The sequence below is a fragment of the Gymnoscopelus braueri genome (genome assembly GCF_963280865.1).
Source record: "Gymnoscopelus braueri genome assembly, chromosome: 15".
Classification (NCBI taxonomy): Eukaryota; Metazoa; Chordata; class Actinopteri; order Myctophiformes; family Myctophidae; genus Gymnoscopelus; species Gymnoscopelus braueri.
The window spans coordinates 23,686,899-23,702,679 of NC_137620.1; the positions used below are offsets into that span (position 1 = coordinate 23,686,899).

Genomic DNA, 15,781 nt, shown 5'->3' on the forward strand with positions numbered 1-15,781 from the left:
TCATTCACTGTCTGTAGATGAATTCAAATTTCAAAGACCACACTGGGCCATAAAGGTCAAAGGTGAAGGTTGGAGATCACTCCATAAAGCCCATGTGGAAACCCTGTGATGCACTGCATGCAGATCGGATAACGTTCATAGTCATTGATACAGAAGAGACTTTCAGAGAGAATAATGTTCCTCTGAAATGGGAATAATTTATGACAGACATTGTCTGTCATTGGACCTTATCAGATACATGGACACCGCCACTTTGTGCTACAACTGAGGACTTAAGAGTAAAAAAAAGAAATCCAAATGTCTTGTATTAGTTTTTTGTTCTGTTTTATTTTTTGGTAATAAACCCTGAAAATGTTCCTGAAAACCTGGTATTAATCTTCCTGTATACCAGAGAGATTTCAGCTACAAGAGCTGAACCATCAAATATTAGCATTTAGAAAACCTGTGGTGTGCGTTGTCTGTGTCTGTGTGTGTGTTTGTGTATGTATGTGTGTATGTATGTTAAACACAACATTGATTATCCATCCACTGTTCACCTCCACTATTCTGGGAATACGTTTGAAAAGCTCATCTCCCAAAAATTCTATGTGTCCACTTTAGGATGAAACGCATTTAAATCAAAACCTTAATTTTCCTCATATAATAACTAAAATGTTGAGAATCTGCTCTTTAAATGTTATCGTTATGTTTTTCAATTTTATTATTAATCCTAAAAGTGCTATATTTTGTTTTATATACATTTGTTAATATATTGTTAATATTTTTTTAAGCATAAATGTCAGTTGTTTTCAAATGGTAGATAGCTTATTTTGGATTGTGACCCATGAGATTCAGCACCTGAATGCAAGTGGTACCGTTAAAAAACAAGCATTGTAAGTAGTGACTAGTTCAACTCACTGGTGTTTGCTTCAACTTTTGGACAATGTGTGCACCTTCAATCTTTGTTGTATTCTGATGAATTACACATTTATGCGTGTACTTTTACTGTGTTGTCTTTTCAGTTAACAAAGTGAATGCCATGGTGAGAGTAATGTACTGGAGTTGCTTGAATAGGCAGAATAGGACATAACCAAAGCCCACCAAAGTGGAGTTGATGATGAGGATGAGAGAGAGGCGGAGGGGGAATGCCATCTAAAAGGAAAGAACTAAGAATGAGGTAAAGAAAATCAAAACAAAGAAATTTGTCATTTAGCACCAACAATGCCCTCCTATACTTCTACTGTATATATATACTTTGTATCTCAGTGAAAGAGGCTTGTATATGAAAATACTGTTATTAAATAATGTTCACACCAATGAAGTACGAATAGGAGAACAATTATGCATAAGAGATTAATTGATATTGTATGAGTCAACTGCACTACCCCCCATTTATATATTGATATGAAAGTTGCAATTTCTACATTATGATGGTTTTAGACTGTAGATGTTTAAAGTCATACACAGGACCTGCAAACAATGTTTCAGTAGCGAAGACAAGGCAACTACTTGATCAATGACTTATTTGACTTTTTTATTAGTGGTTGATTTGAACAAAATGGTTAGGCAGGAAAATAATTGATTATCCTAAAACAAACGACTAGAAAGGCTGAACAGTACTGTGTGTGTGTGTGTGTGTGTGTGTGTGTGTGCGTGTGTGCGTGTGGGTGTGTGGGCTTATGTGTGTGGTGGTTAATTACTCATTTCATTTGTTAAAAAAATAAAGGATCTTAAAGACTCCACACATCATCAATGAGGACTAGAGTTACCTGCTAAGTTACCCTTCAAAGAATATCATGATGTATTTCAAATAAAATAAAAACATTGATTTTGTAAGAAAATGTGGAATGTTCGGCAATTATATCTTATTTTGGAACAGAATCACAGTATATAACTACTATTCTATTAGCCCCCCCCTTGTTACCAAAGTCAGGGGGCAGAATTTTATTTGTTGAAGTTCTCAGCCCTGTCTTTCTTTTTAAATGGAGTTCTGCCTAATGTTTTAGATGGTAACGATGATCAGTTCAATTAATCAACTCTCGCCAATAAAGTCATATTTTCTCTCCCACTCATGGCTCAATATCAAGCTAAAAATGTGATGTCACACAGGTCTACAACTGTGTCAGTATCCACTCCAGTCCACATGAATTTCACATGGTTTACAGTACAGTAACTGATAGCTTTTTTTCCGTCGTGCTTTTTTGAATGTTGATATTTTACTAAAACCACCTCTGGAGCCTGTGTGTGCGTGCGTGCATGCATGCATGTATGTATGTATGTATGTGTGTGTGTTTGTGTATACGTGTGTGTGTGTGTGTGTGTGTGTGTGTGTGTGTGTGTGTGTGTGTGTGTGTGTGTGTGTGTGCATGTGTGTTTGTGTGTGTGTGTGAGGCCACTTTCTGTACATAAATAAAGCTACCTACCTCCTACAAAATGTTTCCGTCTAAATGATATACTGTATATACAGTATTATAATTTGTTTTCTTTTAACTGAATCGTGTTTAACAAGATACTATATTATTATTGCATTTGGCATTGCGTTAATTTGCGTACTTGCATAGGGTTCATACTGGTGTACTACAACCAAATCAAATGTAGGCTAGTACAGTGGTTCTCAACCTGTGGGTCGGGGCGGGAGTTGTGATTGAATGATTTTGGGGAGGTCTCCAGATGACAGTAAAGTGACAATTTGAGGACATTTAAGAACATTGGTCAAATAAGAAGAAAGAGGCAAACATTGTGAAAATAGCCGATCTACAAGCTCACAACACCTCGTGTTGCGAGTTTGTAGTTAGACACACATTTTCACAATATTTATCTGTGGAACCGACTTGAACTAAATGTAATGCCTCAACTCCTACAATTCCAAGTGCTTGTCATGGTGGTGGGTCCCCAGTTCAAATATGATTATATGATTATTTTGGGGGGTCCCCCAGTTCAAATATGAATATTTTGGGGGGCGGGTCGCGGCCTGAAAAGGTTGAGAACCACTGGACTAGTACACAAAAGTCACATGGAGTAACATCGATTGGACCGTTGTGATGATGAGCTATACTTTGTGACAGACAGCAGAGCAAGCTGCTGAACTTAACTGCTCTTGTAGTTTTTATTTACCTTCTCTGGTGACCTCGCCAGGCAAGAGGTCACACACTAATAGGACCACAAATACTTGGGACAGAGCAATCTCTTGCGATGTAATCAAAACAGACAGATAAGATAAGACACCCACTTCAAACAGTAAGGAAAATAATCACCTCATTGATTAACTCACAGGGGTGATGACCATTGGGGCTAAGTTATCACCATTACGGATGGTGCAGGGGTTCAAATAAGGGTGCAGTTTAACGGGGAACAGATTCTTGGGGAACTTCATTCTCGTAAAGGAGTAAATATGGCTCTTGTTCCCGACATCGTAAAAAGCGACCTCTCCCACGTCGTAATCGACAAACACCCCCACCTTCTGGGGCTTCTTGGAGAGTTCAATTGCAACTTGGGTTCGGTCACAAGCTAGAAACGTATTGTCCCTCAGCATCAGGACACAGTAGCCCTGACTCGGATGGACAACATGGGAGCCTTTTCTCTTCACAGTTTGCAGGGCGACACCAATGTCCCAGCTAGACTTGTTGTCCACCTGTACCTAGTGTAGATAAAGATTAAAGTTAATGGATATTATTAGGCAAGAGTATGAAAGTAAAAGTAGGAAAATTAAGTCGTTATTGAACACATTTTATACGTTAGTAGACATTATTTCCTTGTTTACATTTTTTTTTTGTTAGTTTAGTTTTAGTTTTGAAAAGCTCTTCACATAATTTTGGTAGATAAACTACTACATGCAAGCAACTCCCTCTGCCAAGAAACTTTGTTAATCCACCCCAACAGGGGGGGGTATTGTTTATGTCTGGTTTATCTGTCTGTAAGCATGGGGACGGAGACAGAAATGCTGTCACTGATGCTTTGCAAATTTGCTTCAGGACAAATTACAATGCCAATTTTTGGCATTGTAATTTTGGAAGACCAAGGCAACAGTATGGCTCTGGGACATTTTATTTTTATTTTTTATTTTTTTATAAGAGGTACAGGAAATTCATCTCCTTCTGTAATTTTTGATTGCTTTTAATTAAACAGTCAAATGTTTTCCCAAAACAGTGAGTGAAAGAGGTTAGGTTACCAACCTCAAAGTAGAAAGCTCCAGAGCTGTACCCTTCCTTCCCCAGGACACAGAGCAGAGTGTCAAACCTCTCTGGGTTGTCCGGAACATTCTGACGCATCACTTCATCATGTGTCACTTGCTTCCTGTCAGCCGACACCACGAGGGCGGGGTTTGCAGTGTCACAGTCCAGAGTCACATCCACTGAACAACAACACGAGGGGACAAAATGCTGTCAACTTAAGTGGAGAGGGAAATGACCCTGGGCTGGCCTGGTATAAAACTGATGCATCCATCAACAGACAAAAACATAGATTACCTGCATATTGCTGAATCCTTCTCAGTTCTGCAAATCCAACGAGTTAAAGAATAAATAAGGGAGATCATGAATTACAACATAAAAAACACAAACCACTAATTAGATTCTTTATGTAAATCCATATATTTGCAGAGATCTTTTGTTTTGAGTAGAATTGCAACATTTAATGAATTAGACATAAAATATATATATTTTTATATGTGTTTCAGATGTTGCACCTTTTTCTTCCAGCTTCTTAATTTCCTCATCGACTGTCTTGTGAAGTGCAAGGCGCAGCTGATGCAGCGCCGACCTCACTGTCCCCACACATGCATCACTGAACACACTGATCTCAGACCAGTCCTTGGTGGCAGGAGGCTGACACAGAGATGGTACTTCCTGTAGAGACGTGTGTGTGTGTGTGTGTGTGTGTGTGTGTGTGTGTGTGTGATAATAATAATGATGATAAAATAATAATTAATGATAATAATTTCAAAACAATAGCAAAAATGTAAATAGTACAAATGTTAGAGGATAGGGAAAATAGCAGATCTGCAATTTCTCAATGTGTCAACACGTTGTCGATAGTTGAGACCGGCTACCATCGCTATTTGTTGTATGAGTAGAAGCTTATATGTAGGGGCTTAACTGGTTAAATTAAGGCCTGAGAGCCTGGACGGCTGGCGTAGCGGTCCAGGCACCTATAGGCTCAATGTAGCCTGACAGCGTGTCGCGGGTTCGAGTCCCGATCCCGACGGCCTTTGCTGCATGTCACTCCCCCATCTTTCTCCCCATTTCCTGTCAGCCTACTGTCCTATCCATAAAGGTATAAACGCCCCCCACCACCCCCGCCCCCCCAAAAAATAATTAAGACCTGAGGCTGATTCTACAAATGCCTTCTAAATCAGTAGTTCTCACACTTTCAAGATTTTTTTTTAAATGTTCAAAAATAGCAGATGTACAAGCTGGCAGCTTGAGTTTGTATATCTGCTATTTTTGAATAGCCAACGCAGAAGAAATCTAAAATGTCACAGATGCTTTCCCGGTTTTCAATGGGTTAAAGGCTGGATCATCTGAGATCTCTATATTTTTTAAGTGCTCATTTCAAAATGAACATAAAATAACTGTAGTTCTTCTCAATTGAGAGTAGAATAAAAGAGAGGAACAGTGACCTTTAGGAAGGGGAGGTGGTCCTCAGTGGATGAGAGCTGCTCCAGCTCATGTCTCCTCCTCTCCAGGTCATTGAGCTCCTCCTGCAGCTCCTCCAGGATGCTGTGACAGCGGTTCTGTGTGTTTCTCCGGTGGATGTCGATCGTAGCGATGGCTTTTAACTGGATGGCCTCAGTGACTTGATGAAGTTGGTGAAATGCCTTTTCGGTGTCCTGAATGTCGGCGCTGACGTTTTTCTGATGAAGAATTGTGTTTTTGACATAACTTCCATTATAAAAAATTAAGTTACATATTTGAACAAACAAAAATTTGCTCTGACTTTTAAATCTAGGCTAAAAACGTGTTCTTCACTGCCCTTTATTAACTGCCTTTTTTAATGCATAATGTAGAATTTTACGCTACTTGCTCTGGTCCACAGCCCCATTAAAATATATTGTTAATAAATCAGACGTATAGTCCATGACTTATGTAGTCTGTTTACAAATCATTCATATCCATGGGAAATACAATGAATGTCAATTGCCTATTACAAACCTTGCTGATCTCCATTGATTGCTGCACTTTATTCACCAAGTCTTTGCGCTCCTTAATTAGCTGATGTACCCCTTCCAATGCCTGGTCAAACTTTATCTGTGTACCCAGAAAAATGTGTTTTCATACAGAATATTCATAATTAAATGAAATCATGTAAGGGTTCTGGGTTAAACATTTTTTTAGTTTAGTTTATTTCGATCATCATCAACAGTATCCATAACAAAACATCACATATTGTATAATCCCCCAAAAAATTAAGGCTGACCGAAAAAGTATAGGCTGAGATAAAAGCTTATATGTGCCTTAAGCCTTTATACAAATTATTATATTTATATCCTTTACTATTACTGATTCATACATCAGCAATTTCACTTATGCAAGTGACTTGTTGTCGACCAACTCTTGTTATTGTTCTCCTTGTATTAAACATGTGACTTGTACTTTCACCTTTTTCAGTTGACGTTTGGTTGAAGCCTCCTCGTCTGTATTACCGCCAGTAATCTGGCTGAACGTCTGGAGCAGATCTCTGAGTGTGGTGTTGACACGGAGCTGTGGTCTGAGCTTGAATCTCTCCTGACAAAGGGGACACTGGAAGTGGACACTGTTGTCCCAGTGAGCGCCAATGCAGACTTTGCAGAAGTTGTGTCCACAAGGAGTGGAGACTGGGTCAGAGAACGTATCCAGGCAGATGGAGCACTGGAAACTGGCCCGGAGTTGACCGGGCAAGGCCATCTCATTAAAGGACTGTTCAAAGGAGATGAAGGTCATGAGATGAAACGGAATTATATTTTATTTAGCAGATATCAGTCTTTCAGTGAGACAGCATGTATGAATATAGTCTCTGTCGGCATATGTCCAAAACAGTTATTTTCAGTATTCAAAGCAGATCTACAAGCTCAAAACGTGTCACTTTGTCCCACGATCTGCTTGCAGATCAGTTATTTTTATGCTTTGTGTGACGCTGTAGTATGATCAAGTAGGGCATTCATTTACAAAAAAACACAAAAAGTTAGAATATGGAGATTTAATGATTTTAACGATATATTTGGTATGAGAACAAAACTGTCAAGCCTTGAGTTACACAAACCCATTCTGTTATTAAAAGCCAGCAGCACCTGTATGACTATGTGGATCTCAATATAAACAATGACATCCATATCCATGAGAGTTTTTTTTTTTTTTCAAATCATCTTGGAAACAAGTCAGTCCAGATTCCTTTCTTTCCTATCTCTAAGTAAAAATGTTTTGCTTCAGTGTGGGGAAAAAAGATTCACATTCAGATTCCAGTCTGTTCACTTGCTTCACAGAGGTTGAGTTTCACTTTTGCTTCATTATACAAACACAAGACAATAATGTAGAGTAGTTTCCCTTTTCATGAAAATCCCATGGAATTTATCTCTCTAAATACACTAGCTCTGTAAGCAAGTATGTATGAGTCCCTCAGGGCTCTATACTAGTGTATTTTCTGCTTTCATTCTACATTAAATATATCTTCACTAATGGTCACTGAAAATAGCCGATCTACTTATAACGTGTTGCAAGCTTGTAGATAGACTATTTTCTGCGAAGGTTTTCACTATACGGATGCTGGGCTTTAAGTGGTTAATGTTGTTGATGATGCCAACATCGTCAAATGAATATTATGTTTGTTAAGTTAGGATATGGGATCGATTAAATCATTATTTTAATAGTATTTAAAGTAATGGGGTGACGGTGACCCGATTGTCAAATGGTTAGGGCGTGCAAAATGTCCTCATCAACATGTCCCAGGTTCGATTCCCAGCCTTCCTGACTGTTTGCTGTGTGTCATAATTTCATATCCACATTTCCTCTCTATTGACTGATACTATCAAATAAAGTCTTAAAATAAAAATAAATAATAAGGGTAATAATAGTAGTAGTAATAATAATAATCATAATAATAATAATGAAAGTGAAATATTTTTAGCATAACAAATAATAACAATAGTGACAGCAACATTTTATGTTGTATTAACTAACAAGACCAGGAGACCTGGTTCTGCCAGACCCAGACTTCACATGACGTGTCAGCCTGTGTCTATGCCCATGTATGGACGAAAGGGGGACAGACTTTTATGGCTGGGGCCTAAGGACAAAGTGACCAAAACCTGTTTTTCGCCCATGTATGGAGAAAACAGGTACAAAACATGCCCATGTATGGACGAAAGGGGGACAGACTTTTATGGCTGGGGCCTAAGGACAAAGTGACCATGCCCATGTATGGATGAAAACAGGTACAAAGCCTCATGTAAGCCAGACCCCCTGGGTCCGGCAAAAAAAGGTGCTAAAGTTCACAGTAATTGTTTTGTTCGCTGCCCAAAGTTTTATCACAATTTGTACAGTATTTGAATGCACTAATAGTTCTTGTATATCGGTCCACACAACGATCAAGGTACTTGTATTTAGGTTTATTTTATCTTAATTCCTCTGAAGGTAGTATCTTTTCAACAGATGATTTTCATCACTCACCTTATGTAGTTTCTGTGCTGATTTGCCTGCATCCTCAGAGTGTTCATTCTGTTGATACAGTATTTATACATGTGACACATGAGGAAAGTACCATGATGACATTTATAGTCAAACCTACATCTCTCTCTCTCTCTCTCTCTCTCTCTCTCTCTCTCTCTCTCTCTCTCTCTCTCTCTCTCTCTCTCTCTCTCTCTCTCGCACACACTCACATACACTCACACACACACACACACACACACTCACACACACACACACACACACACACACACACACACACACACACACACACTCACACTCACACTCACACTCACACTCACACTCACAAACACACACACACGCTCTGGGATTTCTGGGATTTCTGGGACTGGAACTTTTTTCTAAGCTCTGTCCAGTGTCTGATTGATAGTATATGTATATGTATATGTGTGTATGTGTGTGTGTGTGTGTGTGTGTGTGTGTGTGTGTGTGTGTGTGTGTGTGAGTGTGAGTGTGAGTGTGTGAGTGTGTGAGTGTGTGAGTGAGTGAGTGTGTGTGTGAGTGTGTGTGTGAGGGGAAACACTGAATGGCTAAACACACAATCATGACTTTCAGTCATGATTGTGTGTTTAGCCTATACTTGTACAAGAGAGGAATACCAGGGGTAATTCCCATAACATTGTATAAATTCATGTCATGTGTAAATCAGACTCACAGTGGCATAGCAGACGAAGCAGTTCAGTTTAACTTTTGAGCTGTTTAGTTCCGTCAAAATGGTTCTTGTATCCACGGTTACAGTCAGTCAGAGTTACTCAGCTCAGAGCTAAATTCTAATCTAGTTTTTCTGTGATTATGGCTCGTAAAAATACATGTACAAAGAAGTAGTTCAATGCGCTTGTGGTTTCATCTAACACTGCCTGTGTAGGCTATTACTTTTGCCATGGCTATAAATGAAGACTAGTCTAAAAGCTCCCCTGGCGACCGCTAGAAGCTGTGCTGCTTATTACACCCAACACAGACCAAAGTACCAAAAGCTTGAAGGTTCATACAGTTCCTTCCAAATGCATCAACATTACTATAAATAAATTGAACCACACAAAAATCATAACCAGATTCTAGCATCCTTGCCAACAATCAGTGTGTGTCTTCTTAGTAAAAAACATTCCAGAACCACCCTATCAAAGTAATTTTGTATTTTTATTTTATTGATCTTAAAATATTCCCATAACCAATAATAAAATGATATGGACAAGCGTTCGTCGTACATTCTAATGAATAATCTAACATGTATATGACAGAAAGCATGAACTTGTGTACATAAAACTTTCCTTATTACCACCAAGATGACAATCTGACAACTTCCTCAAAATAGAGGCAGAGTGACTCAAGCCTGGAGTTCAGCCAGGGTGAAAGGAGGCCTGCCATGCTGGACATAAACACATGAGCATGCACATGCACGTGGTTGCCATCGAATGACATTGGGGGTTATTTCCTGTAACACTGTGTGTGTGTGTGTGTGTGTGTGTGTGTGTGTGTGTGTGTGTGTGTGTGTGTGTGTGTGTGTGTGTGTGTGTGTGTGTGTGTGTGTGTGTGTGTGTGTGTACGTGCACAGGCATTCAATTTTATAGGGTGGCAGTAATAACAGATTCTGTCTATACGTTAATGGTCGTTCATGTCAACTGATGTTTTAACTTTTGTTATTTGAGTATTCTTTACCTTAACCCTGAAGGATACACGCGCACGCATGCATGTGTCCCTGAGGGTCCGTGTACGGACCCCTGAGCAACACCCCTAACTAGTCCCAAACCCGGACCGCTGTACTAATAGCACTTACTGCTCCGCTTACTCCCCATTGCAATTAGAACTGCAGACTCTCTCCCAATATTCTGCCATAATCTGAAGACGTCTGGAGCAGATCTCTGAGTGTGGTGTTGACACGGAGCTGTGGTCTGAGCTTGAATCTCTCCTGACAAAGGGGACACTGGAAGTGGACACTGTTGTCCCAGTGAGCGTCAATGCAGACTTTGCAGAAGTTGTGTCTACAGGGAGTGGAGACTGGGTCAGAGAACGTATCCAGGCAGATGGAGCACTGGAAACTGGCCCGGAGATGACCAGGCAAGGCCATCTCATTAAAGGACTGCTCAAAGGAGATGAAGGTCATGAGATGAAACGGAATTATATTTTATTTAGCAGATATCAGTCTTTCAGTGAGACAGCATGTATGAATATAGTCTCTGTCGGGTGGAAACCTAATATGTCCAAAACTGTTATTTTCAGTATTCAAAGCAGATCTACAAGCTCAAAACGTGTCACTTTGCCCCACGAGCTTGCAGATCTGTTATTGTCTCCGCCAGGCCGAAAGGCATGGCGAGAGAGTATGTTTTACCCCCTGTCCGTCCGTCCGTCCGTCCGTTTGTGTGTGTGTGTGTGTGTGTGTGTCCTGTCCGTGTGTTACCAGCTAATCTCCGGCACCGTTGGCCCGGTCGCTGCCAAACTGTGCACACACACTCCCTGGATGCCAATTCAGAACCTCTGCCTCAAATTTTTCACATGGGCCTGTTATAGCGCCACCTGGAGGCCGATTTGTGCAAAACAATTTTTTTAATATTACTCCTACAGATTTAATCCAAACGTCATGCAAATCGGTACACAGTATCTCTATAGTCATGTGATCAACACGGATCTGTCCGATTTCCCATATTCCATCCTCATTGGCTAAGGTTGGCTTCCAACATTTGCAGGATTGGTCCGTTTTGAACAAAATGCCTCAAATCATGAACGCAGCTTGCGATTTCCGTAAAATTTCACAAACACATTCCCACTACGCCGAGGAACAAATGGCACTTGACATTTTTCAAATCAGCCTCATGGTGGCGCTATAAAAGGCTGATTTGTGTTTTTAACTATAACTGCACCGATCTGCATGAAATTTTGCATGCACACTCCCTAGAGGCCAAGGAAAAACATCTGCCCTGCATTTTTCACATTTGCCTTTTATAGCGCCACCAGGAGGCCCACTTATGTAAAACACATTTTTGGATATTAAGCCTTCAGATTTTATCCACATTTCACACAAATCGGTACACATGATCTCTATAGTCATGTGATCAAGATGGAACTGTTTGATTTTTCATATTTTATCCTGATTGGCTAACATTGACATCTAAAGTTTGCAGAAGTGGCCTGTTTTGAACAAAATGCCACAAATCATGAACGCATCGTCCGATTAAGGTGACACTTTGCACGCACATTCACACTATGTTGAAGAACAAATGCCACCCTTTAACATTGCCCTATTATAGCGCCACCAGGAGGCCGATTTTTTCAACACTTTTCTTTTTTTATTACTCCTACAAATGTTGTCCAATCATCAAGCAAATCGGTACCCATTATCTCTATAGTCAAGTGATCAAGATGGTTCTGTCCGATTTTTCATATTCCACCCTGATTGGCGAATTCCGAACATTGTTGGCCCACAATAACCTACCTGACCTGGCGGAGACCTGTGCTCCGAGGAGCATTTTTTCTAGTTTTTTATGCTTTTGTGTGACGCTGTAGTGTGATCAAGTAGGGCATTCATTTACAAAAAAACACAAAAAGTTAGAATATGGAGATTTAATGATTTTAACGATATATTTAGTATGAGAACAAAACTGTCAAGCCTTGAGTTACACAAACCCATTCTGGTATTAAAAGCCAGCAGCACCTGTATGACTATGATCTCAATATAAACTAGAAAAAGTGCTCCTCGGAGCACAGGTCACCGTCAGGTCAGGTAGGTTATCGTGGCCTCCTGGTGGCGCTATAATAGGCCAATGTGAAAAGGGTGACATTTGCTCCTCAACATAGTGTGAATGTGCGTGCAGTTTGACCGCAATCGGACGCTGCGTTCATGATTTGCGGCATTTTGTTCAAAACAAGCCACTACTGCAAACTTTAGATGTCAATCTTAGTCAATCAGGATGTATGAAAAATCAAACACATCCGTCTTGATCACATGACTATAGAGATCATGTGTACCGATTTGCGTGAAATTTGGATAAAATCGGAAGGAGTAATATTTAAAAAATTGTTTTATATAAGTTGGCCTCCTGGTGGCGCTATAAAAGGCAGATGTGAAAAATGCAGGGCAAAGGTTTTTCCTTGACCTCTAGGGAGTGCGCTTACAAAGTTTTACACAGATCGGTGCAGTTATAGGTAAAAACACGAATCGGCCTGTTATAGCGCCACCATGAGGCTGATTTGAACATTTTCAAGTGGCATTTCTTCCTCGGCATAGTGGAAATATGCGTGCAAAACTTCAAGGAAATTGCATGCTGTGTTTATGATTTGAGGCATTTTGTTCAAAACGGAGACATTTTTAGCCAATCAGGATGGAATATGAAAAATCTGAAAGACTTGTTTCGTTTAATGACTATAGAGATACTGTGTCCCGATTTGCGGGATTTTTGGACAAAATCTGTAGGAGTACTGTCAAAAAATATGTTTTGCACAAATCGGCCTACTGGTGGCGCTAAAAAAGGCCCATGTGAAAAATTTGGGGCAGAGGTTCTGCTGTGGCATCCAGGGAGTGTGCGTGCACAGTTTCACTGCGAGCAAGCCAACGGTGCCGGAGATTAGCTGTCCACAGACAGAATGACGGACGGACACACGGACGGACACACGGACGGACAGACAGGGGGCAAAACATACTCTCTCGCCATGCCTTTTGGCCTGGTGGAGACAACAATGACATCCATATCCATGAGAGTTTTTTTCAAATCATCTTGGAAACAAGTCAGTCCAGATTCCTTTCTTTCCTATCTCTAAGTAAAAATGTTTTGCTTCAGTGTGGGAAAAAAGATTCACATTCAGATTCCAGTCTGTTCATCTTACTTCACAAAGAGGTTGAGTTTCACTTTTGCTTCATTATACAAACACAAGACAATAATGTAGAGTAGTTTCCTTTTTCATGAAAATCCCATGGAATTTATCTCTCTAAATACACTAGCTCTGTAAGCAAGTATGTATGAGTGACTCAACTCTTTAGACTCCGTCTCAGCCCGTAGCACTTGCTCTAGCCTTGACGATTTTTGGTTTACTTAAGAATTACTTTATTAGTAGATTACTATGTCTATGCATTTGATGTATTATCTTGTGTTGTCCTTGCTTACTGTAAATCGCTCTGGATTAAGAGCGTCTGCTAAATGCCTAAATTGTAAATTGTAAAATTGTAATTAGGATGGGTAAGTGCTGAGGACAAATTTCACTTGTGTAAATATATAGTGCCAATAATACCCCAAAGGAGTGGGGACCAAGTTATTGTTTTATATTATTGTTATTATTATTATATAAACTGAACCACACCAAAAAGATAACCCGATTCTAGCATCCTTGCCAACAATGATGCTTATTCCCCTGAAGGAAAATCTGTTTGTGTTGGAGAATATCAAATGTTTTATTAATTTGTTTATGTCATTGTTCTTTATGGCTGTAAATAACCCATGTGTCAGTGTGTGTTGTTATACATAATAGACATTCAAGGACCACAACCTAAAAGTAATGTATTTTTATTGAGCTTAAAATATTCCTTTATACTTCACTGCACAACCAATAGTAAATCCATATGTTTTCTAATGAATAATCTGACACATGTACATGCCAGAAAGGATGTGAAGTTCATCAAGGCTTTCAGACAACACAATAACAACACCACATGTGACACTTGAGGTAAAGTTGATTAAAATACAAGGTTATGAAAAGTAAGAGACACTAACACATCAGGCCAGAAAAAAGAAGAACAAACTCAGAAGCCACTGGCACAAGTCACTATAAAGCTTTTACATGCATACAGACAAACAGTACATGTAAATAAATGTTTATAACCAATTTATTTTTCTTTTATGATGCTACTGTATAATATATGAGGAACCAGAACGAAATCATTTGTACTCTTATGTACTTGACACCTTGACCTACAATAGAGAAGAACTTCATGCTAAGGGAACCCCTTGTCACTGCTTTTCTTGAAGCTTTTCTAAGTATTCGATCATCTCATTTTTCATTCTTACTATGTTAATTTCGATGTCCTGCATCATTGTGTCTTCATCGCCATCAGCCTTAACCAGGGTCTCTCTGACTGAAAAAAGCATGGACCTCACAACTTGAAACATGGGCATCATTTTCTTCACCTCTGGATCTCCCTTCATTATAATAACCTCCACATCGTTTACATACTGCTCCGTTTTATCCATGATCTCCAAAGGGATGTTGCGTGTAGACTCAAATCGGACCTGGTGAGTGAAAGTAGACATACATTGATAATGTTTTGTTTTGTCATGTTCATATCTGTCGTCAGTTGTTATGAATGAGTTAAGAGTATGTTGCATACCAGATGTTCTAATGAGAAACTTTCCTTACAGCCCTTATCAAATAACTGCTTAATGACTCTTTCCACACATGAGTGATTCTTTACTGGTGTTGACAGTAGGCGATTGAATCACTCACCTTTACAGCTTCTGCTTTTTGTTTAAGGATCCTTATTTTCTCCTTGGTCTGGTCCTGACATTAAGAGTAAAGATAAAGTGTGGAATGAACTTGTATATAAAATAAAATTTGTGGCCTTCTAACACAATGAGTAGAAACAAACATGAGGCAACTGACATTTGTAACACAATCCCCACAACCATTAACCATGGAAAACAAGATCTCCAATTTTGTACTATGTAGAGACTCTTGCTTCCTTTCCTTATGTAAAGCGACTTTGGGTACTAGCTATTACTATTATTTATATTATTCCAATGGGCTTGGTAATCAATATTACACACAGTGTAAAAACATAGTTCTGTACCAGTGTGTCTCTGTTCATCAGACAGTTGGCCAGAGACAGCAGGCACAGCAGACTGAACATCAAGCCCAGGACTCTGGTAGCTCCAGTCACACTCCTGGTCACTCCTCTGTCTCCAGACATTGTTGTTCTGCAGCTGATAGAGGGAATACAGAACCTTGAGAGATGAGAACAGAATACAGTAGGTCATGGGTTCCCAAACTTTTCAGCCCGCGACCCCAAAATAAGGCGGCCATTGACTCGCGACCCCACCTAAACCTGGAGGTAATTTATGCACATAAACTTGCACGTTTGGTGCGCATTTGAAATGTATTAAAATGGTCAAATGTACTATTTGTAATCATTTTAGGTTGTATTTCAT

The 15,781-nt window shown here is 39.6% G+C and overlaps 2 protein-coding genes across 2 annotated transcripts; both read right to left on the reverse strand.

The window, feature by feature from the left end:
• Positions 1–3,230: 3,230 nt before the first annotated feature.
• On the reverse strand, positions 3,231–4,262 carry LOC308101721 (erythroid membrane-associated protein-like). Its single transcript, XM_080451176.1, has 2 exons — positions 4,152–4,262; positions 3,231–3,616 (listed from the first exon to the last, which is right to left on the reverse strand). Exons 1-2 carry the CDS (start codon positions 4,245–4,247, stop codon positions 3,242–3,244), a joined length of 471 nt encoding a protein of 156 aa, XP_080307302.1. The 5' UTR covers positions 4,248–4,262; the 3' UTR covers positions 3,231–3,241.
• A 10,158-nt stretch (positions 4,263–14,420) lies between these two features.
• On the reverse strand, positions 14,421–15,513 carry LOC308101635 (uncharacterized protein). Its single transcript, XM_080451056.1, has 3 exons — positions 15,424–15,513; positions 15,081–15,134; positions 14,421–14,866 (listed from the first exon to the last, which is right to left on the reverse strand). Exons 1-3 carry the CDS (start codon positions 15,481–15,483, stop codon positions 14,588–14,590), a joined length of 393 nt encoding a protein of 130 aa, XP_080307182.1. The 5' UTR covers positions 15,484–15,513; the 3' UTR covers positions 14,421–14,587.
• Between the last annotated feature and the right edge of the window lie 268 nt (positions 15,514–15,781).

What these genes read in the sequence shown, in the direction of transcription:
- LOC308101721 (XM_080451176.1), bottom strand. Translation starts at nt 4,247, where the DNA reads ATGCGTCAGAATGTTCCGGACAACCCAGAGAGGTTTGACACTCTGCTC. An exon ending in CTGGAGCTTTCTACTTTGAG is followed by an intron (nt 3,617 to 4,151) that starts GTTGGTAACCTA and finishes TATCTACACTAG; the next exon opens with GTACAGGTGGACAACAAGTC.
- LOC308101635 (XM_080451056.1), bottom strand. Translation starts at nt 15,483, where the DNA reads ATGTTCAGTCTGCTGTGCCTGCTGTCTCTGGCCAACTGTCTGATGAAC. An exon ending in TGATGAACAGAGACACACTG is followed by an intron (nt 15,135 to 15,423) that starts GTACAGAACTAT and finishes TCTTAATGTCAG; the next exon opens with GACCAGACCAAGGAGAAAAT. An exon ending in AAAAAGCAGAAGCTGTAAAG is followed by an intron (nt 14,867 to 15,080) that starts GTGAGTGATTCA and finishes TTCACTCACCAG; the next exon opens with GTCCGATTTGAGTCTACACG.